Source organism: Lathamus discolor, chromosome 6 (genome assembly GCF_037157495.1).
Source record: "Lathamus discolor isolate bLatDis1 chromosome 6, bLatDis1.hap1, whole genome shotgun sequence".
NCBI lineage: Eukaryota > Metazoa > Chordata > Aves > Psittaciformes > Psittacidae > Lathamus > Lathamus discolor.
The window spans coordinates 14,587,784-14,615,586 of NC_088889.1; the positions used below are offsets into that span (position 1 = coordinate 14,587,784).

Sequence of the window (27,803 nt, forward strand, 5' to 3'; positions counted from 1 at the left end):
TGCTGAATTCACACCCAGGTGCTCATGGCTTTGTCCAGTCCCTAGAAAGCCACCAGGGATGGAGGTCACAGAGCACGTCCAGGCAGCTGATCCCCCACACACAAACCAGCCCTCCAGCCTCTCCTCTCCTGTTTACAGAGATGAGTAGGGGCAGGAAGCCTCTCAGACAGGGTCTGAGCCCTTTTAATTGGCACTGGTTGAAAGCAAGCACCAATTAAGCCACACTGCCCCAGTTCCCAGGCCAGCAAAACCCCCTGGGCTAGAGGCAGCCTTGCAGAGTGCAGGCGACAACATGTTTATGGTGCAACAGGAGAAAACTGGGCAAAAGCTGCTAGTTGTGGTGAGCACCAAGAAGTCAACGCATCAGGAGTCTCCAACACTGTCCAGCACTGCAGCCCCAGGACCCCGTATGCCTTCAAACAACTGGTTTCTGTGCATACCAAGAGAATCAACTTTGAGATAAGACAGTAATGCTGATAAAGTTGACAAGTGGGGAATTTAAACAAAATTAGCTTGTGGTTTGCTTAAGTTTCAAGAGAATTAACCATCCCATCCACCCCAGAAGGTGCAGCCAAGTGTTCCCATCAGGAAACACAGTGTGGTTATGTACTGGTTGAGTTAATTGAATGACCTTGTTAAACAGACTAGCCTTTTACACCTCCTTGACAGTTAAAACCGAGGAATAAGATTAGAGGGACATCTTCCATCAGAACATAGCTTCCCTTGGGGTTGTGGGGAGATTAACATTGATTTCAAGGTCAGGGCAACCCATGGGGCCAGCACCAGGAGACAGATGAGCATCCCTGTGGTGGTGAGCAAACATCACTGAGAATAGGGTAAGGAAGCTGGTTATGGTGGAAAAGCCTTTTTTCTAAAAAATAAAAGTAAAAATTAAAAGAAATATATATATGTATAAAAAAAAAGTTTTTAAGCTCAGCTGCACAGGAATAACACTGGAAACCTGGAAATTTCTCCCTTACTTCCCCGTGCAGTGTTGGGTGCAATGGCTGCAGAGCCCCCCCAGATCTTTAGGAAAGCACAAGTGAAGCCAGGAGACAGATGAGGGAAGAAAGCAGCACTGTTTCCTCCGTCCCAGTGGAAAACTCCCCCTGTGCACTCCTGAACATGCAGCACTAAATCAACAGTGCTTGGTAAACTGGGGCAGGCTGGAATGAGCCCAGTGCCAGAGAAGTGCTGCTGTGCCTGTATGCTAATGCACACCATCAAGCCCAACCACTCTTCACCTTTTGCTCTTCTGTTCTGAACAAGCAAGAAAAGATTCTGGGCTTGAAAGCACTGGCACAAAGAGACACGAGTTTTGATCACAAAACCAGAGAAAATCTGGATTTTGGAGCAAGCATGGGGGCTGGTGAGAGCCATGCAGCTTTGGTGCGAAAGATTTTTGCTGGGAAAATCTAAAGTAGAAGACTGAAAGAAGCAGCTGGTGGCTCTGCATTGAGGGCACCATCCCAAGGCAGCCGCCTGCTGCAGAGCTCTCTCACTCACCACCCCTCTTCCCAATCCTCTCTACCGGAGAGCACCAGAGCCATGGCCAGGTTTTTGCAGATGAGATAATAGATGAGGACGTGCTCCTTCTGCTCACTTAGCTCCCAGCCCACACTTCATTAGCCACAGAAGCAGCGTCACAGCCCTCACTCGATTGCTGGTCCACACTGCAGCCAGGAGCGGAGGAAGACCAGTGGCACCAATGCACATCACCAAGCACCCAGATCCTCCCCAGCTCCCCACAGCAGCCTGCCTGCAGGTGGGAATCTGGGGCTGCAGCAAGGGAGGTGCTGCCGGGCATGGCTGATCCCCGGGGACAGGCAAAGAGGGAGACCATCACCTTTGGAAGGCCCCGAGGACACCCGAACCACCTCAGGATGGCATGGGGGCAGTGATGTCTGGGGATGGCGAGCTCCCACAGCACCCAGGACCCTTTCCGCTCACCTCCTCACAGCCGCTGGAGGCAATGCGTGGGGGACGCGCTTCCTCACTCAGTGGTTCAATGACAGTCACCTCAGCAAAGTCTTCCACGGACTCCTGGAACTCCGGCAGGGACCTCCGGCCATAGCGCTTGCCGCCTTTGATGTACTTGGGCTGCGCTTCTGGGGAGGAATCTGCGACATTCAGGAACAAAACATTATCAGTAACGTGACTTTTGCTCCCGGGTCACACCGCACAGCACTGGCTTGGTTGCAGCACTTTGAGCTCCATTGCCCCTGGGCAGGCAACAGTGGCTGCTCCTTTCCAGGACCACTACCCTCACAATCCCATCTGGCCTTATGGGTTGGAATGGGTCCTGCTCAATGAAAAGGCTGTCACCAAGTGAAATCAGGGCTCCATCTTCCTCATCCTTTCCCAATTCCCAGATCACGTTTGCTTTGTTAACAGGATTGGGCAAAAGAAACCCAAAACCCCAACCTTGCAAACAGCTTTGGACAGAAAGTCCATTAGGTCTCTCCTCCTTGCACTGATCTTCATTACCAGGGATGGGCAGGTTTAATTAGGGACAGCATTGCACTGAGGCAGCTCAAGTCTCCAGATTATGCAGACACCTGGGCGACTGCCGCTGCTTTTGGTGGATGTAAATCACAGCTCGATTAAATGTGTGGCAAGTGGAAGAAAAATCGGGCAAGTTTGGAGGCAAACGTCTCTTGGGGGCCAACACAAGTGGCTAATTCAGGCGACAGCGGGGCAGGTCCCAGCTTGTGCTGTGCAACTAATGCCAACTGCAAGATCTAAATAACCCTTTGGAGTCGTCATCTAATTAGAGGGCTCCACTCACATTCCCTGGCTCCAGCTTCCCAAAGCAAGCCTTTTGCCTTTGGGGACTGAATTATCCAGGAGTACTCACTGATAAGGATCAAACCAAAAAACACATAAGCATGTTTTGGGCTATTTTCAGTGAGAATCATTCAATGTCTGGAGCAGGGGCAAATTAAACCGAGGACCAAATTAACCAGGGATTCAATTAGGGAACGGCTCTCTGCCACGCTTTGCTTCCGCGTTTGCTAACCCTGCCATTGAAACCCCCCCAGGACTCGATCATCTTCATTTTCCGCCACTTGCAGCGCGCTGAGGCAGTGGCAGGAGCAGCAGCCTTTTGAAATTTGATTTGCAGAGCACTCTGGTACAAAACAAATGCACAGTGCAATACTAATAAGGCGCAGGGAAGCTGTTCAGTCACTGACAAATGGCACACAGAAAGCAGAGAGTCTCTGAACCCCCCCTGCCCAAGTGCCTCCTTGGATAATATTCCTTTAGATATGGAAGAAAGCTTCAAGCTTGTTAGAGGAAAAATATTCTGCAACTTAGCTATGCAATGAATTATAAAATACACAGGCCTAGGAGTCCTTTGATTCCTCCAGCCTTGCACTCCATCCATCCATATTGCAGCTCTAGGGAACAAACCCAGCGGCCCATGTTTGAACAAGGCCATTTTAACAAGATTTGCTGCAGCTGGGACTCGCACATGAAAGTTGTGTGATGAAGTGTGCCGATAGAAAAATCGCAGGGAGACAGGCTGATTAAGTAAGAGCCCGAGAACAAAAGCAAACCTTATCACTCCTATTAAAGCTTGCCTGGTGGTGAACAATCTCTATCGAGCAGCTCTCTCTGAAATGCTAATGTTTGTGGCTACTCATTCACCCCTTTATTTTCTCCCTGCTGCCATCTCCCTGCCCTTGCAGAAGAGGGCTGGGGGGGCTTTGGGTTTTTGAGAAATAGCTTTTCCTCCTCTAGGACAAACACACCTCCTCACCCATCTGTCTTTGGAAAGATGTGGGGGGAAAAGAAGCTGTCATTGAGCAATAATGAAGCTATGGCTAAATTTCCTTTTGGGTTCCCCAATGCCTCAGAAGGGCTCCATTTCCAATGCTTCCCAGCCTGACAGTGTGGTTTAGCTGCAGCTGAAAATCCAGTTTTATGTGGAAATACAGGTGCCTTCAAACTATGCATCCTACAAGTGCTTTGCCAGCAAGCAGAAATGGGAACATCTCCCCCCTTTTCCATTTTAAGCATTTGGAGGCTGGCAACTGACTTCTGTCCCTCTTCTTTGGTCTCAGCACCTGGGTGTGCTTGTTTTCCTGTGCAATTAAAAAGCTGTGAAGCCTGAGAACATCCCCAGGAGGGAAAGGTGACCCTTCACAGCTTGAAAAGAGCAGAAACTTCACTCCTGCCTTGCAAAGCCAACTTCAAAACAGGCTGTGCCTGAGCCCAGCTGCAGAACACCCTGCTCAGGCACCCTGAAGTGCCGTTTCCAGAGCCAGAGTGCTTCGGTTAATACCGCATTACAGCTCTTCCCCTGCTAGCCCCCATGCACCTTTGTGCTGTTAGCTGCTGGGTACCCAGTGCAGACCAAAGCAATAGCATTACGGGGCCATGGCATCGGATTGGCATAACAGACAGCAGCCTGCAGCCCCATCCCTGGGAGCACAGGCCCATCTGTTTTGCAGAAAACCCCGTGCACCATCATCTCTGGACCAGCTGTGCACGGATACCTCCCATGCATGCAGCATCCTATAAGTCCTTCCATCTTCCTGCTTTTCTAACCCAACCCCCCAGCAAAGCAGCTGATGCCCTTAGTACTCTTGCCATTCCCAGTATTTAGGGAAAGCTGAGCACACATGCCAGCAAATAGCAGCAACCCAAGCTCCCCGAAACGTAAAGTTCACCGATGAGCTGAACTGAATTTCTCATTTCCAGCCAAAAGAGGAAAGAAAGAGCTGCTCAATCCACACATTCTTTCAAAGGCACACAAACAGAAGGGAGATGACAAAAAAAAATTAAAATCAAAGCTTTCAGTGAGGCAAATGCCCGTGAGACAGCCCCGTGTGCTATTTATCCCAAACACTGTAAAATATGTATCTCGGTATTGGACACCAAGGGGAGGCTGCTCTTCCTCAGGCCTGACCTCTGGTACCCCCGTCTGCAACCAGCAGCAAGAAGAGATGCTGCTCCTCGAAGACCCCTCTCTATTGTGTGGCTGACAAGCACCAAGAAAGGGGAAAAAAGAGAAAAAGAAAATAGGAGGAATGCTCCCTCCTTCCTACAGCCCTCGGCAATGCATGGGCTTAGCAAAACACACTCCAGAGCTAATTAGACACTGGGGTCTGATCTGCCCCCCTGCACTGCCCGCCGGCTGGGGTAAGAGCAGAAGCTGCCAAGAGAGCAAGCCTCTCACCTCCCTGACCCACTGCCCAGGGGGTTGTGGCCCCCAAAGATCCTGAAAAACAAACCAAAACGAAAGCATTTCACAAGAACTCCCCTGATTTAAGCACTGCAGACAAAAGCCATCAATGCCCTGGCTTGCTCCCCCCACCCACCTCGACAGTGAAATGCCTCCCTGCTTGGAGATTTACACTCGATTTTCTGCCTTTCTCTGCTAGATGAGTATTTTCAAAATCCTACTCTGCCCTCAGATGCGCGGGGAGGAGAGGGGGGGCTCTCCTTGATGCCAAATAGCATTTTCCTGGGCCCAGCATCAAAGCCACCGAGTGCAGACAAAAGGAGGTTTAGGGAGGAAGACCCTCGTCCTGCAAGCCCGTTTAGAGATGAATTTCTTTACTGCTTAAGATCTGGAAGGGAGGGATCCTCCTCACAGCAGCAGCCAGCCTTCCAGTGGGCAAAGCGCATCACAGCTGGGATCTGCTAAATCCTAATCCTCCCAGACAGCAGGTACTGCCTGAACTCCTCCTACACCCTGCTTCACACTGGGCTCAGCAGGAGCAATGGCTGGGCACCACAGCCCCACATCAATGCATTTTGGCCCAGAGGCATTACCTGTGCCTAGGTCACCCTGTCTGGACAGCGACATTGGTTTTATACCTGTCCCCACCCTGGTCTGCTTGTGGAGCAGGAGCCAGACCTCTGCAGCCACGTGAGCAACCTTCTGCCTGTGGACGGGATTCTTGCAAGAGCATCATCCCCACCAGATACGCTTCTGGAGGGCAGTTCTGTTGTCTCCATGTGCTGGGGAGACAACAACCCAACAGCCCCTCACGACCGCAGCAAGGATGGCGTCAAACTGCTCTTTAATTTGTCTTGGGTGTTCCTGTAATCCTGTGCTCCACCCTGGTAATCCCTTCCCATCCAGGCTTCCACAACACACAGAGCTGACTTTTTATTTGCCTCATTTCCCTCCCCATCACCCACAAAACTGATTTTTTTTTTCTTTCCAAACCTTTAAATCTATTTTATTGTCCCCAGGCCCCCCTCACTGCTACAGTGGCCCACGGACAAAGAGCATCGGCAGCAGCAGCCCACAGCCCAGGGCTCCCAGGAGGCGCAGGCTGAGCCCCAGCCCTGCAGCAGCATCTCTCCAGAGCATCTAACCCCAGCAATCCAGGCTGCCTCTGCTCAAGGTGCTGCTGGGGGTGATGGGTTTCCCCAGCAGTCACTAAAACAAGCGCTATTTTAAGAACATTCAGGCCTTTATCTGCTTTTCCCAGCGTTTCCCCCATCCCTCTGCCCAGCCATTCCACTTCCCAGCAGAACTGGGGTCTGCCCGACTGGCTGATGCCCAGGTTTGCAGCTGGGTCCGTCCCCACACCCATACAGCTGGATCTGACTCCACGTCCTCGAAGGGATGGAGCTGATGACAGCAGCGCTGGGAACTCTGCCTGCCTTGGTTTTCAGGGCTGCTCCCCAGGCTAAGTGCCTGCAGCACATCAGGGCCATCCTCCTGGCAGCCTTCCCTTCAGAAAGGGAGTTCAGCTTCTCTGTCAAGAATGAAACCACTCCAAAACAAATACATCAGCTGCTCTCTGCAAGCCTGACTGCTTCTCACCCCCTTCAAAACAAGGAAAACCCCATCAGTCACTTCTGCAGGAACTGCTTCTGCATTCCACGGCAGTTTTGGTTCCGTGCCCCCAGCCTGTGGGTCCCACCGTGACCCCAGGGGCTGCCCCATCATCCAGAAGTTCCTTGTGCCAAGCCATCCTCCCTGAGCAAGCTGCACTGCACCCACAGGGACAAGGATGCTTTCCCCTGCCAGGCCCCGTTGCCCGTGTCCACAGGCTGTTTGGGAGCTGCTGGTTTGGAAATCAAAGACACCAGCCCTCCAATTGTCCCCGGGGGGCCTTTCAATCACCCAAGTCCCTGGGTAAAACTACATCAAGGTACAGAGCCACTTCCCTGCAGAGCAAACTGCAGATGCAGCAAACAGCTTTAAGATCTGTGCGCCTTCCCCCCCCCCCCTTAAATTTTCATTTAAATGATACGATTTGAAGCTCTTAATTTTTGCCAAGCCCGGGGCGGGCTGGAACACCAGCATTTCCACAGTCTGACAGTTTGACACCAACAGCACAAAGCAGCTTGTTCTCCAAATCTCAAGTTTGATCTAAATTAAAAGCAGCAAAGACTTTGGCGTTAACCGACCTGTCAAAATGCATTAAAAATGAATGCCTCCCAGGCCTGCCTGGTGCAGGCTCCCTACCTGCACTGCATGCCCTTTGATTACCTGCCATGCAAGACCCAGGTGACAAACGTGTCCCCAAGGAGGGCTCTCCAGCTCCAACACAGCCTCTTGCCAGCTGCGTTTGTAATTTCCCCTGCAATAACCCCAAATTTAGCCCTTTCTAGAAGATTTATTTATATTTAAATCAAGCCGGAGCTCCTCAGCCACATGATTCCCCGATCAAAGCAGAGTGCTGGATTAGTTCTGGTTCACTGGGGTGCTGGGCTGCCTCCTGCTCTGTGCCAGCTCCTCTCAGAGGGGCTGGAAGGGATCACAGCAGACCTGACCTCTTACCAGGCATAGGTGAGGCTCCCCCCTTGCCCCTGAGCATCTACTGACCTGTGCTGGGAAATTGCATTAAGGGATGCCGGGTGCAAGTGCTGTCATCGCCCACCTCCCTCTAAGCATTAAGAGCTTTGGAAATGAGGGGTGGAAAATAAAAGTAATCCATCAATTGCATCTCTTGGGCCCTGCGGTTTTTGCAGCCTATTTAACGGGGAGAGCTGTAATTTTGCTGAGAGGCTGAGCTCTCCAGTGGAGGATGCTCCAGCTGAGATTGATGCTCCTGGAGAGAAAACCTGGAGTTTCCCCTCTCCGTCCTTGCTAAGCTGTCTTTTCCTTTGGGGATTTCACAGCCCCGCTGCTCCAAAGGCAGGATTAGGGATTTACATACAGGTGTGACAGCAGGCAGACCAAAGCCCCCCAGCTCCAGCTGGAGCCACAGGGGCTCAGCCCTCACCCCACAGCTCCCCAGTGCTCCCAGCACCACCAGCCCACATGCACAAACAGGGCACCACCAAGCCTGTGACCCCATTTCCTGGTCTAAAAAGCTACATTTTCAAGGCACACTGAAACAAAGCAAGATAAAAACCAGGACAGCGAGGAAGAGCAGCAGCCACTGTTTCTCCAACCAGCCCCAACTTGGTTGGTCAGAGGGCTTGACTTGTTCAGAACCCTGGGAGAAAGAGTCACTTCAGAGTGAACTTCTGCAGGTCTGAGCTCACCCTGCTCATCTCAGACGCGAGGAAACAGCACGGACTTTAAAGAAAAATAATGTAAATCAGTGCTAGATGGGTGTGTGTGTGTGTATTTCTGCATCGAGCAGCCCATCTCTAGGAGGAAATCTTGCAGAGAGCTTCCCCTTACAACCTCCACAACAAAGAGCAGCACCCGAAGCCAGCACAGGTTTCCAGCAAGGCACTGCTGTCCCCCAGGACAGCCCCTCAGAGGCACGGCAGGAGCACAGCAGCTACCGCTAGGAGCACAGCAGCTACCGCTGGCTCAGGCCTTCTGCTGAGCTGGGGCTTCTGTGCCACATCACATCACCGCAGAGCTGAAGCACTCGAGTGGAGAGCAAGGGGATGTGCCAGCCCTGGCCGGGAAAAAAGCACCCACAGCGATAAAGCGGCCATTTGGTTGCCTGCCCCTAACTATCTGCTGCAGCTGGAGAGCACCCAAAGCATCCTTGGCCACTGGCAGCGTTATGGGATAGAGAGGCCTCAGCACATTTAGCAGCCTTGAGATGTCTTGAGCATCTGAAGTGCCATTAGGGGTCTGCGCACAGACATCACATGCCTCTCCAGGCATTCAGATTGGGCTAATGGGATATAAATATCTAATAGCTCAGGAAATGCTCTTGTAGAAGGCTCCACAATAGACTTTAACTCTCCATTCTCCCCTGGTCTGGGCATCTAAGCAGAAGAGCCTACCTTGGCACCCAAAAAAACACTTTCTCTTCTAAGCTCCTCTGTAACAGCCACCCATGTCTGCTTTGCCAATGAAAAACGGACTGGTTTAGATAATTCAGTATTTACCTGGTTCTTGGAAGTGCTCTTCATTTGACAGGGTTCTGGATAAGATGAGGATAAGTGCTTCTTTAAATTGATCAAAGTGGACCTGTGGGGGGAAAAAGGAAGAAAGGAAGAAATCAACTGGTGCAGAAAATTAAACATCATGCTAATAATCCGTCAGGAAGACAGGCAGCAACGCAAAGCACTCAGCCCACCACGCTGAGACAAGAGTATGCCTGAATCTGCCAACCGCCTCAGCAAGGGACAAGACTGCCCCTCAGACTTGGGGCCTGGGGAAATGGCACACGCAGACACAAGCAGCATCTCTGAGCATGTGGAAAGAATGACTGCTATCACAGAATGACTCAAAGCCACTGCTTTAATGCATTGGTTGGGGTTTTCTTACAAGCAAGACAATGAAATAATACATCCACAGGACCAGGGAGCATCTCCTGGGGATGACCTGGCCAGGGCCGGTGGCTCCTACAGCGAGATACCAGTCCTGACCGGGGATGAGCTATTGAGCTGTGGAAATGCTCCACTGCCCTACTAAAGCTTCAGAAACCACTCTTCTGAAGTGGATGGCAGTGTCCTTCCCAGGGCAGCCCCAGCCTGGCGCTCCAGCCTGCTGCTGCTCCAAAGAGGCTGGAATGGAAATACCACGTGTGGAGCACAGCTATGGGAAACACGAGCAGGGATGATCCTACCACTGGGGCTTCCCCCCCCCTTTCCCATCTGTGTCTTCCTAGAAAGCCTCCTGCCTCACCACTATGAGCAGTTGCAAAGGGGCTACAGCATCCTCCACAGCTGCGCTGGGGAATGTCAGCAATTCCAGCCGTGGGGGACAGGAGCCCAGGGACAGCTGGGGAAGCTATTTGACATGGGTCAGTGGCGAGACAAAGCTGGCTGCTATGATTCCTTTTGGCTAAATAAATCTTGGAGAGAATTTTACACTGAACAAGAGACTTCATTTAAAGAACCCACCAAGGTTGCCCTTGCTGGCAAAGCTGTTGCTGCGAATCCAGCGTGAGGAGCAGTCAAAGAGAATGCTAATGCTGTGGGGGAGCAGCATTAGAAGCAAAGTAAAGTCAGGTCTGAAGTTTGCCAGCTTGTTCTTAGGATCGAACCAGCCCAAAAAAGAACATCATGCTCCCGGGCAGATGACAGTGGACCTGGGGGCTCAGCCATGGGCCCCCATGCAGGGGAGCACCTCACACTGCAGTGCACGTGGTGCAAATCATCTCTGTGGTTCAAAATGCACGCTCCCCAAGTAATTAAACAGTTAGAAATACGTTCAGCAAGGAAACTTGTTAAGGATGCCTTCACCTGAATACTAATTGCTGCTATTCACTTCCAAACACCGGTGTACTTCAAAAGGATGTTTTACAGAGATAGGAGAATTTGTCCGATGCAAAAAACTTGACATTTAGACTAAATGAGCATGAATAAAAGATGAGGGTGTTCGAATAACAGGTCCCCTCCGCTGGGATCTCCTCAGGAACAGGGACAACAATCGCAGGGACAGACACAGCTGGTCCTCAGATGAGTGCTGGCACTGGGTTTGAATGGGACCCCATGGCAGCAAGAAAATAAAGAATCACTTTGCATTGCTCGTGTGAACACACTTCATGAGTACAACCACCTATGCAGGTGCAGACAGCACCGCTGACATGTAACCTGCACCGCTTAACAAGCCTCATAACTCACGTTTGCCAAGAAGCACTAAAGGGGAAAAGAAGGCAGGAGAGGGGCTGAGCCCTCACTGACACAGCTGCACACAGGACAGATGGCTCCGGCACCAAGCCCATGGAGCAATTTTACCATGACCACAATGTCCAAAGGAGCCCGTGGAAGATTAGGCTGTGGGGCAGGACGTGACCAACCTCCAGACCCCCCTGCCCATGCCAGTGCCTTGGTCAGCTACACAGCAGGATTTAAAATGCAAATCAGCAGCAGAGAGACCCAACAGCAGGCACCTGAACAGGCTCAGAGAGTCCCACAGCATCTGAGCAGCAGCGCCCAACTCTGGAGACACAGCCCAAGGTAGCAGAGGGGGGTCTTTTCCTTTAGGAAAGTTTCTGGCCTATCCCAACAGCAGATAACCAGGTTAGGTATCTGTGGTGCACATCTGAGGTCAGATGCTGCATGTGTGTACAGAGTGCTTAGGGAAGCACAACTGTTTAAATCAGAGCTGTGCTCAAGTACAAGCCAGGCAAGGCAGCTTGCCTGACAGCAAAGCCACAAACACTACAGCCACTCCTATTTTAAAGAAAGTCTCATACACTTGATGCCAGCACACCTCCAGCACCCATGTGCTGGCACAGAGAGTGACCCTCCTGCCTGGAGAGCCCATGCCAAGGGGGGTATGGGCACCCTGAAAGTGCAAGGGGCACTTCCAGGGATGTGACAGCCCGCATGGGCAGGCACAAGTTAACAGCAACAACCTCTGGGTTTTGCTTAGAGACTATTCCCAGCACAGGGCAGGTGTAACAGCCCTGGGGAGGAGAGCACTAACTGCAGCAGCACTGCACAAAGCACCATCCACTTACAGAAAACAGCCTCGAACACTCAAGCCAACCCAAAAACTTGACAAACACAGGACAGAAAGCACATACCAGCAAAACACTGTTGCAGTGTTTGAAGTTTAATAGTATTTTCAATATGCTGGACTAGATTTGGACAAGATTCCAAGTTGTGCATCTGTTCACAAGGACCCTGAACAGCAGGGCTGATCCAATCCAGCCCAAACACAACAGAGCTTGGGAGGCAATGACATGGAACATGTTTGTGCCAACTCAAGAGTCATGGATCAGGGACAGGATACTGGCAAACCCCACAGTGAGACCAGGGTTCTGCACAGTGCTGCAGGCACATTAAGTCCCCAGAGAGGAGAATTTTGCCCAAGAACAAGTAAATCAGAGTCAAACAAGACTAATACACCAACACAGGCATAGCGAGCTCAGCCCGGCTTCCCCACAGTAATCAGAGACCAGCCAAGCTGCCAGCTACTGAGCAACCCCAGCATCTTTGAGAAATCTCGACGCCAGGCTTAAAGCAAGTTTCCTATGAAGCTGTGATTTATTAGCACTAAAAAGAGAGCGTGCATGTGCCAAGCTACCTGCTGCTTCTCACTATTTGTCCCTGGAATGCAAAGCAGCAGTCTGCAACCCCAGACTCTGGGGCAAACCAGCATTAGTGTCTTCTTCAAGCTCCCTCTCCTTGATCTTCAAGCAAAGTCCTTTTCCCAAAGCCCTGTCCCTGCTTCCAAACCCCTTCTAGCAGCAGCAAATGCACGGCTGCAGAAGGAAATGTCAGGTGGGGAAGACACAGGAACAGGGCCATCACGCAACCAAGCCTCCTGCCTGGCATGCAAAAAGATGCTGCATGTAAGGGGAGCAGCACCACAGCTGGCTCAGAGGGAGTATATTTGCAAGGCGTCATCAGCCAAAGCATCGAAAGGAGCTTACAAGCAAAGCAAAGCCCCATGCCACAGTGACCTTGCTGCAGGCTTGTTAATGCAACAGCACCAGGGCAGGGTGAAACCTGAACTCCCTGTCCCTGCTTGAGGACGGTCCTTGTGCAGGGTCTGGAGGTGCCCGACTCGCCCCATCCTCGCAAATCACATCACCACAGTCATCCTGCAGCCCACGAGCACTGTCCCCAAGACACCATTCTGCATTAGCTAATTAATGGGCAAAACCTCTCGGAGGCCAGACGAGAAGGACATGCCTGTGCTTATCCTCTCAGTCCTGCAGTCAAGTGTGAGGGGCCAGAGGAAACAGCCTCCCCAAAGAATCTTAGGAATTGCTGTGATGGCATCGCCTCCACACGCAATTGCACGGGGAAAGCGGTCCTGGGATGGTTTGGCTCTGCAGCGAGTCAGGGCAGGATCTGCACACCCCCGCCGCAGCTCAGAGATAGCGCGCACCCATTAATCCCCACAGCATCGCACCGAGTGCGCCAGGGATGCAGCGCATCCAGCCCCTCACCGGGATGCTGGCTCAGCTCCCGGTCCAACCGAGCAGCCCCACCACGGAACATTCATCCCCAGAGCAGAGCAACCAGCACAAAAGCAAGCGCGTGGCCCCACCGAGTTGCCCCTCAGCAGACAAAACCGTCCCTCCGCCGCCCCCCTTCCCAGTGCCCTCCCATAAAACCCAGGCTCTGGAAGTGAAGGCAAACAAAGGCTGCTCCCACCACACAGAGGGACCATCTGCGGCAACGAGCTGGCAGGGCAGGTGCATGGAGCCTGCACTCAGGGAGCAACATGTTTGCTGCTATTCTCCCGATGAGCTCCCTAGGAAACCCACAGGATTCGATAGCTATTAAATCAGGCTCGCGCTTAGACATGGGCCATTGCTGCTGCTAATGAGCACAAATGCCAGGGAGATGGGAGGAAGCGCAGGAGATGGATTCTTCTGACACGATTCAAGTCACAGGTTGTAAACGAGAACCATTCCCCCAACACAAAGTGGGGGGGGAATGAAATAAAAATGCTCCTCAGGATGTCTTGTGCCATGGGACAGGTCACAGGGATGAAGCTCCTGGCTGGGACTGGGCAAGCATGACCAGCACTTGGGATGCTTTAGCAGGAGCTTTTTGGTGCCACTGGGCTGAGCATTTACAGCATTTAACTTTGCTTTCCTCCCACTCTGAGCAGGCCACAGGATGGGCACTGTTGTTTTAGCCCTGACCAGGCATGACAACCACATCTCTTCCTTACTGCTCTTCCTTCGCCTCTAGCCCGCTATCCTGCAAGCAGCAAAGCCAGAGAACAGCATCCGAGCAGTGGAAGCTCAGGATGTCCAAGCAGCACAGAAAGCCTCCAGTGCACAAGCAAGTGCCACACTGCAACTTCAAAGGTCAGAAACCCCTGCCTGGATTCATCCGCTCTCCAGCACTGCTCACTCTTGGCAGAAGAGCTACTGCTCAAGGGCAGGCAAGGAAGAGGATGCTTTGTTCATTAAAGGAGTTGTTTTGTGAAAGCTGCAGTTTGATAGGAAACTGGAGCTGGGATGGCTGCTTAGCTCATGTCTATCGAGAGCCCTAGCTGCCTGCTCTGCATTTTCTGATATCAGTAAGCAGTGATGGGATTTCAGGGTGATTTTGAGGGAAGCATCCAACACTCTCTGAGCACAGTGTGCCAGGAAAGTGATAATGCACAAGCACTAGGACATCCATGCTGAACATGGAGGTCCCCCCAAGGGCAAGCAGCTTCCTCTCAACAACCTGGCATTCAACTCTGTAAAGGTACAGACCACAACTGAAAAAGTCACTTGGAAAGCACGGTGTGCTCACTGGCCACAGCTCCCCTCCACAGGCTGGTGAGATGCTGCAGCCCTGCAGGAGCCATTGGTCCCCAAAACCCAGCATCAGGTAACATAGACAAAGGTGGCTCAGCCAGCGACTGCCGGTGTTGGACAATAGCCTCTTCTTGAGAGAAACGTGCATGACTGCATGTGGCTCCACCAGTTTAACTGCAGCTTCAGTCAAGGTAAATCACAGGCTCAAGGCCCGGCTGCACCTCCCCAGCCCTGCAGTTTGTGCAAGCACCCGGTGAGCTGGTTTGGGGAGATGACCCAGAAGCAGCACTAACCAGTGCTGGCGGCACACACGCGATGTTAACAAGCATGTGCTGGGCCCAGCACCAGTGTGAGGGCAGCAGGGACCCAGCACTCAGCCTTGGACACTGGGACAACACACCATGCATCAGCACAACACCGGCACGCAAGGCTAAACATACAGTGGTTGCTCCTGAGAGCACAGAACACCTCCAGTCAGGGAAGACACATCAGTGAGCAGTTTCCTTCCCTGTTATCAGTAATCCCCCCCTCAAAGCTGCCCTGCGCCCACCCCGCTGAACAGACACTGCCAGTCCTGCAGCCCCAGAGCCTCAGAGGTGCTGGACATTCATAGGTTACAGACGTGCAGCCTCTTTCCATCACCCTCCCATGCACACAGGAGCAGATGCCTGCCACTGCCTTGCTCCCAGGCCCCCCATTGTCCCCCACCATCACCCCAGACTTACCCTGCCTAGGAGGTTGTCTTGGAGGAGGGTCTGCTGCAGCGCTGGGGCTACCTCCTCCAGGTGCAGCACATGGCAGAGGTCAGTGAGCTCCTCCTGCCCCAGGGACCCTGTGCCTGTGCTGTCAAAGCTGTCAAAGAGCTCCTTGAGGCGAGCTTCATACTGGTCCTGCTCAGCTTCATCCATCCCATAGCCTGCCGCACTCACCTGCAGGGAGAGATGGGGCCAGTTAACATCAATCACGGTGCCCACAGCACAGTCTAAATTCCCCAAGGGCTGCCACAGGGGCAGTGCACGAGTCTGTTTGTTCGCAGCGAGTGAACCTAGCGCTCTACCACTGCTACAACCTCTTCCATCCCACTAGGTGAAGGCAGGACTTGCACAGCAGAGAGACCACGGGGACAAGCCTGCAGAGCCACCCCACACTGTCTCCATCAGTGTCTCAGCTGGAGCAGCTGAGGAGCTGCAGGGGAAAATTGCTCCCTTGAGCCCTTCTGGTTCCCAGGTGTCACAGGTGATGCTTTGCCCACCTTAGCGAGAAGATAAACAATGATCCCAGCAGCCACAGCTCACCAGTGGCAGGGAGGAAAGCATGGGGCTCTCTGCGTGCAGAGCGGAGGGCAAGACACCCCAACCACTGCCTCTGCCCTCATCCCAAACACTTCAAGCGAGCCAGCCACCATATGCACCTCCCTCCATGAACACAAAACACATCCTTGTGCCAAATATGCTCATTTTGATGCTGGCCTGACTTCAGGGAGCCCCAACACACTGTCAGCCCTATTGATGCCAGTGTGCAGCATCTCTGCTTTCCTCCACAACCCCAGTGTGCCCCCGCTGCATCACTACCCAGTCCCATGGCACTGCTCTCCTTCAGGTACCTTGCATCAAACCCTGTCTGAAAGCAGAGAGCTGTTTGACAGGGGACACTGCTAGGATGGCAGCAAACCCAGACCCAGAGCAGAGCTGAGCCCAGCACAGAGGCAGCTGAAACATACCTGGTCTCCTGCACCAGCAAACAAAGCCAAGGTGGTTTCCTTACCACTTGCCAAGAGCTTCACCCTCCCCTCCAAGTCAACAATTTCTCATCTCTCTCATCCCGTTGCTAACCAGAGCATCACAGCCCCAGGAACTGTTCTGGCAGGGAACAGGGAGGGAGATTTCCTGTCTGAAATGAAGGATTCAGCTGGCATCCCATTACCCAGCCTCGCTGCCTGGTTCCCCACTGGCTTAATGCAGCAGCAGCGTAACCCAGTGCCATGACACAGCTCTGGCATGCACAGCCACCGCAGCAGACACGCACAGGCACTGCAGCCATCATCGACAGGGCATACCAAGGGGCAATAGGCATTGCAGGGACCCAGTGCCCCAAGGATACAACTGGATACCCTGGGATGCTCAGCCAGCCTCAGACCATCATGCAAGAAACAGTCAGGTCTCTGCATGAGCTTTGTTTTGCCAATGCTGCTGCAGGTCACCTCATCCAGATTTCCCAAAGACGAAGCTCTATCCAAACCCCCTCGATGCCCAGCCCTACCATAGAGCTGCCACCTCCCACTATCCCTCTTAGCATCGCAGGGTGCCTGCAGCTGCCTGTGTCACTGACAGTGCTCATGGACATCCCAGAACAAGTGAAGCTGCCCCAGCTGCAAGGTGCAGCCTGACTGCACACCCTGTCCACTACTGCAGCCTCGAGGAACACTGATCTTCTAGAACATTGTGAGCCATCACGTCAGCTCACACAAGCACCCCATGGCAGAGAGGCAATTAGAAAAGCCTGTCCAATGTGGCTGGATAAGTGGGAAGCATCCAGGGCAGCACTGCAGCAGCTGTGTCCTTGATTTTGCCGGCCACAGGAGTAGATGACAATGCAGAGCAGCACCAGACTCCCGCACCTGCTGAGGGATTAAGGGCTGGTGCCAAGCAGCATGCAGCGTTACGGACAGAAATAGCCCAGCCTGGCTGTCCTTCCTCCCTTGCCAACATGGGCAAGGATGGCAGCGTCACAGAACATCTCCAGAGAGTGGACACAATCCCACCCCCATTCCCACATTGCCCCACCTGAGCCACAAACCCTTGGTGTCCCCTGGTTTACAGCCCCCCCAGATGCCGCTTGAACTGCTTTAGCAAAGCACCCAAGCACTACGGGCAGAGGTGAAGGTACAAATGCATTTGCATTCAGCTCAGGGCACAGAGGAGTTGTCGGCACCCAAAACCTCAAGTGCTTGCTAGCAAAAGGAAGGCAACAAACTACTTTCTGTTCTCAAGCCAGCAACCCCATTTCCCACCCACACCCATGGCCCAGCACACATGGGGCTCCATAGTGTTGCTGGGTACCAGCATCAGGAGAGCCCTGCCCAATCCAGAGCTCACAGCTGAGCCTGCAGCAAAGGGGAAACCGACCCATGGAGCTTCCCAGGCATTTCTGAGCTACTTCAGGGTCAGCCACCTCCTGCCCATCAGAGACCTCTCTCTCCAGTACCTGACCCTACTATCACACCACCAGAACCAGTTCCCCCAGTCAGACAGCACAAAGAGCCTAACTGCCACCTCCCAACATGTCCCCAAGCACCCATGCTGCTGGAACACTGGGATCACGCTATCTCAGAGCCATACCATCAAGCAGCCCCCAGAACCTATCCTAGACGAGTCCAGATGGGCTGAAGGACCCTGGGGACCCCATAAAAGAAAAATACAATCCCCAAAAGAGAAGAGCATCGGGTGCATGGCCCCTGCCTGGGGCAGACCTGCGCTACAGCCCTGGTGAGATTTTCGGCCCCGCCAGCCTCACATATCCCCATGGCGAGGGATGGTCAGAGCTCCACACAAGCTCAGTGAGACCCAGCCACCCTCGCGCAGCCCGGGGAGGGGATTCCATACCTTCGACATAACAAGCATCAGGAATAAAGAATGACAACGCAACGCTCTTCGCCTACCTGCAGTCAGTCAACAATGGCAAGCTGCTGGCAGCGAGGAGATCCTGCACGCATCCTGCACAACCTCCATCTTAGGAAGCCGCTCCAGCAGGCAGCCGGCTGCACAAGGTGACCCAAGATGCCTACTCCCAGCTGAATTATTCAGCAGCGCTTTGAGAGGGGGGGTGAAAAAAGCCCAACCCTCCTACCTGATGATCTCACAGGCTGCCTGGCATCACCCAGCAGTCAAAATAATGAGGTCAGCGGCATCAGAGCCCCAGCGCACAGCCACCCTCTGCACCCGCGCACTGGAGCTGCCCTGCAGCGTAGGGGATGGGAGACTGGCAATGGAGAAAGGGCTAAGGGGGGGGCGGTGGGGGGGGGCGGTGGGGAGGAGCACAAGAGGCACACAAAGCCCGAATTAAACCCCAGCCTTTCATCTCCACTGCAGATGGGCCAGCAGCTGAGATGCAGGAGGGCAGCCCACACCCGGAAGGATAATAGGGGTGGGCAGCAGCTGAGTGGGGGCTCCCTGGTCTCCACATAGGGCATCACTTTGTTCAGATTTATAGCTGCCCTTCTGTGTCATGTTAAGTCTCCCCAAACGACTGGCTTGAGCAGACAGCACAGGAAGGTGCAGGTTTAGGAGAACTACTTGGAGTCATAACCACATTGTTGTTTATTCCTGTTCTCCCTAGAAGTCCCTAGAAGCAAAGCGCTCAGGGATGATAAGCCGAAGTTTTCACCAGCATTTCTCCTTCCTTCCTTTAAATCCACCCCCTCCTGAGAGCCAGATAACCTTCACAGCACACAATGTGGGGGCCTGATACGACTGAATTTGCAGCTAAATTTAACTCAGTATAGGCATAAGCAGGAATTACCACTTGGCATATTAAATTCCTGGAATCAATACCAAGCTCGAAGCTTCAGCTTCTGACCAACGAGGACACAGATTACCTGGTCAATCAAGGCACCACCAAGTAAAAACAACCACAATTAGCACAACGCCTTTTGTTTTGGGTGCAAAACAGTATTAATGCAAACAGCATTCATGCAAGCTGCTCAATGGCACAAGCTGGGGATTTTAGGGATGCTCTGCCCAAATGCCCTCATGGGCTGCCATTACCAACTGCCCCTCTCCGGGGCTATGGGCTACCCTGCCTCCATCCCAACCAGCGCTCCACAGAAGGCAGCAGCCTGGAGCAAAGAATCTCCTTCAAGAGACAGCATGGAAAATGCTGCTTTGCTCCTACTTACTTGATTGCCTCAACTCAAATGAGGGCCTGGCAATTAGATGCAGGTAAGTGCCCAACAGAGCAGCATCATGTGGCCACCTCCAAAACATGAGCACCCATTCGAGATGTAACCATTTGGTGGCATCCACCCCATGCTGAAGAGCAAGGCCAGGCATAAGCAGGTTAAAAGCAACTTGCCTTTCTCCCTGCACTTGCACCAACTAGGGTGATGTGAACGCAACTGGCAAAACCCCACCAGGACCCCAATTTTTAATGGTAAGATTTATGACAAGATGTCCATCAGCCACCAAAACCAGACCTTTAAGCCCTTGATGGAAACTCAGAGCTGAGGTTGTCTCATCTAACTCATTATCTCTTTCCCCTAATGAACCATCTCATCCACAGCAGCTGCAGCAATTCACTCAGTACACATCCAACACACACCCCCCCACACACACACACACTGCCTGGGTCAAGGTGATTTCTGAGCTCAGCCCACCCTGCAACACCCATCCACAAAGGGTCACACCAAGAACCCAAGGAGAAGGGGAAAAACAAAACCCAAAAGGGCAATGAAGCACCCAAGTATCAGTAAATCACTTGACAGCACACCCGACTCTTCAAGGGTCACCACTGAAGTCAAACTTTACAGCTGGCAGCTCCTCCTCCCCATTGAGCATAGCCATAATTTTTTGGCACTGGCTGCTTTGCACCTCAATGCCACCTCTCACCGCGCTCCCCAAAACACACCAAACCCTCCAAAGTTGGCAGAGAAAGGAGATTCTGTTAACCAAGCTCCACTCCAGATTAGCAAAGCAGCGATGACATACAAAGCACTATCGATTTATGTAAAGAGCTTCAAAAGAAGGCACTGTTTTGAATATTCACACCACCCTGGTATTTGCATTGTAATAGGGCCTTTCAGTCAGCAGCCTTCCCCTCCATAAAGAAAAACAATGCACCCATCTGGTTTGGTTTTGCAAACCCGGCTGGAGTTGCGCTGCAGTAACTGGGGGAGCAGTAACTGGGGGAGCCTGCGCTCCATAAAGCCCAAGGCAGAGGCACAAAGCTGATCATTTCAGAAGTAACCAAAGCAAGCCGGCAATTTAACCGGTGGTACCCCGCACACCAGGAAGTCAGCGATACGGTAATTCCTGCGGAGCTCAGCCCCGGGCTGGCTCCGATAAACCCGCTCCATGCTGAATCACGTCGGTAATGCCGCGCGCCCATCACACTGCAGGGACCGGGCCTTTGCCATCATCCGTTTTGGTGAGCAGATGGGAAAGACGGGCAGGATAAACACACTCACCCAAACTGATACCCACTTGCACGGCAAACCCCGGGTGCACCCTACTCTGGGGGCTGACCCCCCCAGGCTGCGGCTTTGAGTTTAATAGCCTCAACCCCATCCTTACCAGGATGCGCCAGAGGTGATGGGGCCCACGGTCTGCGGCCAGACAGCAGATGCTGTCTGCCGCCTTGGTGACAGCGGGGACTTCGCCTACGACAAAACAACCGCTGTTACAAATTCCTCCAGCCTCAGCCTGCTGCTTCTCAAACCCGGAGAGAACTGGCCCAGCGCCGGCTCCCATTTCCAGCATTTTGGGGCGTTCAGAGCACCCAAATACCAGTAAATCATTTGACAACACACTCAGCTCTTCAAGGGTGGCCACCAAAGCCAGCTGCCCGGGGACAGGGGTGCACCGCGGGATAGGGCTCTGCCACCGGTGCCGCTGCCACCACTGCGGAGGTCCGCACTGCCGGGGCGCGATGAGTTTGCCGTGGCTCCCCCACTCCTCAAAACCCCATCACCACATCGCACCCTCCGCCTACGGGACCCCTCTCCCTTCCCCAGCACCCCTCAACTCTCCCCTCGCACCTACCTTACCGGCTGGCCCCGACGCCGCCGCCCCGGGCCGGCGCCCCGCACACACGGGTGGAAGGGGCGGGCTGCGCCCCAGCACCGCCCGCAGAGGAGGGACCGGCGGCGGTCAGAGCCTCACCCCCCCCCCCCCCCAGCTCCGGGGCTCGGTGGACCCCTCTACCGCGATGCTCCGCTATGTCCCCACCCCCGACGGCGCGGCCCCGTTGCCCTCCCAGGCTCACTCGGCGCAGCTGCCGGTGCCTCCGGCGTGGCGGAGCGTTGCGAAGAGAGCGGAACAGAACGGAATGGAAAGGAGGCGGCGCCGCGTTCAAATGCAGCGGCGTTTATTGGGTCACGGAGTAGGGGCGGCTCCGGGGGTGCGGGGCGGCCCTGGGGCGGGAGCGACCGGCGGCCTTTGTGCAGCGGGGCCCCGCAGGCACCACCCGGTCCCGCCCCGTGCCGGGCACCGGCAGCGCCCCGCGCCCCGGCGAACGGCTGCGTGGGGTTCGCCCCGTGTCCCGCACCGCCGTGGTCCCCGCTGTCCTTCCCCCCTGGGTGGCATCACATTAGTTCTGACCACCCCGCACCTCAGGGGGCATCATCCCGGCTCCCCACTGTTCTGCACCCCTCGGGACATGGCCCTGCAGCCCCTCAGTACATAAGAAACAAACAATGGCACATCTGGACTGCCCCATGCTGAAGGTCATGGCATGATGCACCCCGCTGTCCCCTACCTGGGGGACACGGCACCCTGTACCCCTGCCATCCCAGGGCCTGCAGAGGTGGCATCCCCCATGGGTGTCCTTGTGTCACCATGCTGCACCTCATGGCACCCAGCCCTGCCACTCACTCCAGCACCCATGGTGGCTTAGCACACAAACCCACCTGTATCCTCCCCCTACTTCGGGGAAAGGGATCACCCTCTGCCCCATAAGCCATTCCATAGGGGGTGCGGGTCTGGCGAGCTGACACACCCCCCACGGGCACCTCAAAATTCAAACCCTTATTTTAACCTCGGCAGCCACCATTAGAGTTTGGAGCCACCAGCCGCTCACACTCCAACTCAGCACCAGCAGCACAGGCTGAGTGGCAGGAAGCCAAAGGTCCTGGAGGGTTGTGCCTTGTGGATTCTCTGATGGCTAATAAGGGGTCTCTCTCTCTCTCTCTCTCACACACACACACACACACACACACACACACACACACAATCTCTAACACTGCAATCTGCTCTCACACAATTGCATAAGCTTATTTTGCTCATTTTGCAAAAATGCCAGGGGATGTAATAACTTTGAAGCCTTCTTCCCTTTTCTAAGGCATCTCTGAAATCGGTCTGCAGGTTCAAGATGTTTATGGGGGAGGAGCAAGGGGAACACAAAAGCCTCGCATCCATATGCATGCACACATTGCAGGTTGCATAAGCCTTTGATAGGAAACCAAACTAAAACCTCCACGAGGCCCTGCAGTGGAGATGTGGGCTGGTTTGCCACACAGCCCCACCGGCTGTGGGGACACTATATGTGAGCTAAGAAACCATGGTAAGACATTAGCCTGCTGCAGCAGTACGGGTAACTCTGCTGCCCCAGTGTCTGCACATCACTGCCAGCTGCCCTCAGGCCAGCACCATGGCCATGGGACATGGCAGCACCAAACACGTCCCCCAAAGCCCTGTCCAGGGATGGGGCCATGTCACAACAGTGATGGAGGCAAGGAAAAAGGTGACTTTACATGGAAGGGGGCTTTGACGAGAGGCTTTGCTGGACAGATGTTACCTGCCATGAGCTTTGGTTCGGGAGAGGGCTTTTTGTTTTTGTCTTTAACATTTACCATTTTCCCCCAATTCTTTCTTCTGCTCTGACACTTGCTGAGGGTTTCCCTGTCTTTTGTTTCTCTCCCTCTTTCCGCATTTGCTTTTTCAGCCCCAGTTCAAATACTTTTTCACCATGTATTGTGCCGAAGTTGAAACCATCTGGTGCTTTGTTTCGTTGCAAGCCCGGCGAGTGCCAGGACCTTTATGCGCCTCACGCTCCTCCTTGCCGTGACAGCGCCGGTACCTCACTAATCCAAGCAACAACCCCCCAAAATCTCCGCTGTCACTCAACAAAGCGACTTGCCACGCATTTGCATGTGTGCAGCCAGATGGGCGGTGGGGACAGGCAGCACGCTCAGGGTCCCTGTGTCCCCAGACAGCCCACGGGGATGTACAGACCCCCAGCTTGGCAGTGCTGGGCTGTATCATCACGGTGCAAATTCCTGACTCATTTCTAGGGCCAGCTGTTAGCAAAGGCATCCTGATTTTATTTTTTCCCCCCTTTTCCCACAGGAGGAAAGCATGTTTCGAGGAGCCATGGAGCCCTGCCAGACATGGACCCCGACAGCCTATTTTTGGAGCCCATTTCCAGTGAGCAGCTGCGTCTGAGGATGGCATTTGAGCAGGAGCCTTGCAAGCAAGCCTGGCGGACGGAAGCCCCTGCTCGTCCCACCACATGCAACACACGCCACAGAACACACGGGGCATGCGAGACAACCCGGGACTGCTGGACATGGGCTGCCTCCAGCGGCCCGGGTGGGCTCCGCCCCGCAGCCAGGCTCGAGGGCTGGCACGGAGCCACCCGAAAACGGGGTCAGCAGCCATGGGTCTGGCACAAGCAGTGGGTGACTCCTCCTTGAGGCCCTGCAGAAGCACTCTCCCCGCAGGGCTCTCCCTGCCCTGTCACTCTTCCCTCCCCATTTCCCCTGCACAATGGGGCGCTTTGTTCTCCCGGGAAAGGAAAGGTCCGGCTGTGGCCTCGGGAGCTGGGGGGTGCTGAGAGCCGCTCCAGCCTTCAGGGGTTTCCTCCCGCTGTGCCCTGAGTGGAGAGACACACTTCACCCCGCCCCCCGCCAGGCCAGGGGAAAGCAGGGCCATAAACCAGCAAAAACATTAGCAAAAACCGAGGAAAGGCTCGAAAGGAACATGAAGAATGAACACAGCGGGCATGTACGGAAAGAAGCCGTAGGAAAATCCCGCCGGAAACCTGCCGCTCTCACCGCTGGCGCGGGCAGAAGTTTGGGAGGAAGCAAGCCCAAACTCCGCTGGTTTTGCACAGAGCAATGGCGAGCCCCCTCGGCGGCGGCTCATTGCTGCCATCGCATGTCCAGCCCCTGCTGGACGAGCCCCATTTCCCCCCCCACGCTCGGGACTGAGCCAGCGCAGCCTCTCACTCGGAGGAGTTCCCCTCCAGCCCGGCAGATCCTCGTGTTTGCGACGTTCGCTGGGCTGGTTCCTTGTGGCACGGAGCGTTTGCGCCATCCCGGTGCACGCGCGGCATCTGCCGTCATCCTGCGCTGATCCCCTCCAGCTCCTGCAGCCCAATAAAGACCTGCAGGCAGTTTAGGCTGCACCCTGCCCATCCCTGCAGGCAGCAAAGTCCATCTCTCCTGTCCTCTTCATGGCAATGTGCTGCTGCAGCCCAGCTGCACCCCCATCACCCACCACAGGCGAGGGAAATACAGGGCAGAAGCAAAAAGCTCTCATGTATAAAACCAGCCGGATGTGCTGGTTGCTTCCACTTCTCCTCCTGCTCTCCTGGAGAATGCACTGCCTGGACACAGGTCACGCCAATGGGGGCATCGCCTGTGTCACCAACCCAGCCAGCATGGCCCACAACCAACATGGCCTTGCAGGTGATGCTGAAGCAGGACTTGGGGTGCAGGTCTTGCCAGTCCTGAGGCATCAGTGTTGGGGAGTTAAGGGATAGGGCTATGTACCCCCAACACTGCCACATGTGATGCTCTTGGGCATAGGTTGCATGTTCCTGTCCCAGGAGCAGCACCCAGATCACAACAGTATCCCCATCCCCCAAGTATCCTGAAGCATCCTCGAGGCAGTGGGACAATTAGAACGTTTTTCAGTAGTTTTTATTACTTACAACAGTAAGGTCAGTGCCATAACAGGTTCCTGGTGTGGATTTAAGTGCTTGTGGTTGCTGCATGCAGCAGCTGCCATCACTTAATGTTCAAGAAGTCTCTGTAACAAGATGCAGTAAATCTTACACTGTTATTGCTGACCACGCTGTGCTGCTTCAGAGCCTGGTTTCCGATCCCTAGATGTGGGACTGTGCTGCGCTTAAAGCAAAGCGGTGTACTCAGGGCAAAGGGGAGATGGGACCTTGCTGCAGTGCCACAACCTCATGACACCCAGGCTGAGGACAGGTTTGGGGCAGTGAAGAGCAACTGGAGTTCAAAAACTGATGCCTGTGCGCAGCGTAAGAGGGGAAGGAGGAGGGGAAGACACCTGCATGGCTGTGACAGGGAGGATGCACCCCGAAGAGGAGGCTCAGGCTCATTCTGTACCCCCATTTCTGCAGAGCAGCACTTACTTCACCAAGGAAGGCAGCTCTGGGTTGAAGGAGATGTAGTCATGCCCCAGGCCCAGCTTTTTGGGCATGGTAATGAACTTCACCTTGGTTTTGTCCTTGTAGGCGCTTCGTGCTGTCTCAAAGAGCTGATGTAGGGCGGGAACTCAGTTAGTGGCATGTGGAGAGGACCCCGTACCCCCTGTGGTATTCCAGGGATGGCCACCCCCTCTCCAGCCACTTCAGCCCTCCAACCCCAGGCTCAGACGTTGCCCACCCACATTAAAGCCCACGCACAGGGACCGGTCCCCACCTTGCGTCCCAGGAGCGGGGGCAGGATGGCATCATCTTCTGCGTGAAGGATGAGGAGCGGGCAGGACAGCACCTGCACGCTGTGAACAGCAAGCGCAGTGCTGAGGAGTCACCCTGGAACTGATGGGCCCAGGGGAGCCTCCCCAGCCCCTGCCAAATCTCTCACAGCTGCCCTGACCCCCTGGCACTGCCCTTCAGAGTCAGAGCAGCCCAGCAGGAGCTACAGGCGGCTGCTGAAGCGCTGCAGGGTAATGCCCATGCCACTTGCCCTGGCATGGCAGCACCAAGCACCCTAGAAGTTTAAACCTGGCTACGGGGTGCTCAGGCTTCAAAAGCTTCAAGGCTTTCAGTAAAGGCTGTTGAGGTGTGTGTGCTGCGCTGTGGTGGGCCTGGAGCATGTAGGGCTCACATAGAGGATGGTGCTTTGTGGATTTTACGCAGTGATAATACTGGTACCTGAAGCTGTGCAAATAAAAAGCCACTCCCAAAGCACGAGTGAAATGAGCAAACCTAAATCAGAACACAGGCGTTTCATGGCGTGACGTGTCCAACCCACCTCTCCTCAACCAGGCGGTCCCACTACCATCCCCACAGCCCCACAGGGCAGCGGTGCCCATTCCCACCAGCCACTCACTTCTCATCGCTGCGGAAGAACATGTCAGCCAGAGCGAGCGAGTCCAGGATGAGGTACTCGAAGCCCGGGAAGTGGCGGTAGATCTGCCAGGGAGAGAGTTGCGGGGTTGGCTGGGAGCTGGGAGAGTCGGCTAAGCTTTGCCCTTGACCGATGCACCCTGTCCCTGCAAAGGGGGGAACGCCCAGGCAGCTGGGGCTGCCTCTGAGAGCCCTTGATCTGTACCCACGGTGGGACCCTGCGGGCTGAAGCCCTGGGCTCACCTTGGTGAGGGGGATGTGCGCGGCTGCCTCGCGGATGTTGGTGTAGGGCGATTCCAGGACAATGGCGTCAACCTGGCCTCCTGAGGTCAGAGTGCAGCGAGAGCAGGCATGGCTGCGGGGGAATTTCTCTCCCCAGGCATCAGCCATGAGACCAAAATGCCCCCTTCCCTCTAAGAAGCATGGGAACGGTCACTTGTCCCTGCCCCAGGAGCTGACCCTGATGCTTTAGCAGACAGTGACCCCCAGCTCCTCAGTGGCCCCTGAACTGTGGCACACCAGGGACGTGCAGAGCCCAGAGGACAACTGCACAGGGCCAACCCAGCCACAACGGCCCTTACCTCGCTCCTCCTGCAGTTTCCTTGCTGCATTTGTGGCAATCCTGTGAGAAGAGAGGTGACAGTGAGAGGCAGCAGCGATGACGCCCCAGGGGTTGCACAGCAAACTCAACGCCCGCTTTGCCTGCTCGGCTTTGCCTTGCAGATGCTTCCACCAAGGAGCTGCTCCAACCCCTTGTCCATCCCCAAGTGGCATCGCTCCGGCAGCAGTGTCACAGCTCAGGGACTGTCTGCAGACTCCAGTGAGGCAGCACCCATGCGGCGAACCCCCCATCTTTTGTCCAGCCCCACACCTACCCTGTCCCCAGGGAGTGTCCCCAGAAGAGAATGAGGCTGTTCCCACTCCGTGCTTTGGCCCAGTCATAGAGTGCCAGGACATCCATGGTGAAGCCGTTCTCCGTGGGGTGCCCGCTGGAGTCCCCATAGCCTGCAGGGGACATGGCCAGGTGTCACACCCTGGGGAGGCTGGCCTCAGGAGGGTCACTTAGCAAGAGGCAGGGGGATGACTTTACCTCTGTAGTCAAGGGCCAGGATGTGGAAGCCAGCAGCACCCATTGTCTGTTGGAGGAGCAGCACTGTTTTATGCGTGGGTGGAGGTTGCACCCTAGGACCCCCAGCATGGTGGGGGTCACTCTGG

General features: G+C 54.5%; 2 protein-coding genes across 7 annotated transcripts in view; both read right to left on the minus strand.

Moving 5' to 3' along the window:
• Positions 1 to 15,473, minus strand: part of NIN (ninein) — a 61,293-nt gene extending 45,820 nt beyond the window's left edge. For all 6 annotated transcript variants that reach the window (XM_065683839.1, XM_065683834.1, XM_065683833.1 and 3 more), the window contains exons 1-3: positions 15,278 to 15,473; positions 9,274 to 9,355; positions 1,951 to 2,120 (exon numbers count right to left, since the gene is read on the minus strand). In XM_065683839.1, coding sequence (XP_065539911.1) covers positions 1,951 to 2,120; positions 9,274 to 9,355; positions 15,278 to 15,460 — 435 coding nt within the window. In that variant the 5' untranslated portion in view covers positions 15,461 to 15,473. The remainder of the gene's footprint in view (positions 1 to 1,950; positions 2,121 to 9,273; positions 9,356 to 15,277) is intronic.
• A 9,697-nt stretch (positions 15,474 to 25,170) lies between these two features.
• On the minus strand, positions 25,171 to 27,757 carry LOC136016767 (protein ABHD12B-like). The gene is made up of 8 exons (XM_065684411.1): positions 27,679 to 27,757; positions 27,464 to 27,593; positions 27,170 to 27,210; positions 26,832 to 26,911; positions 26,572 to 26,654; positions 25,939 to 26,017; positions 25,650 to 25,774; positions 25,171 to 25,297 (listed from the first exon to the last, which is right to left on the minus strand). The coding sequence occupies exons 1-8, from the start codon at positions 27,719 to 27,721 to the stop codon at positions 25,276 to 25,278; spliced, it is 603 nt and encodes a 200-aa protein (XP_065540483.1). The 5' UTR covers positions 27,722 to 27,757; the 3' UTR covers positions 25,171 to 25,275.
• Positions 27,758 to 27,803: the final 46 nt, after the last annotated feature.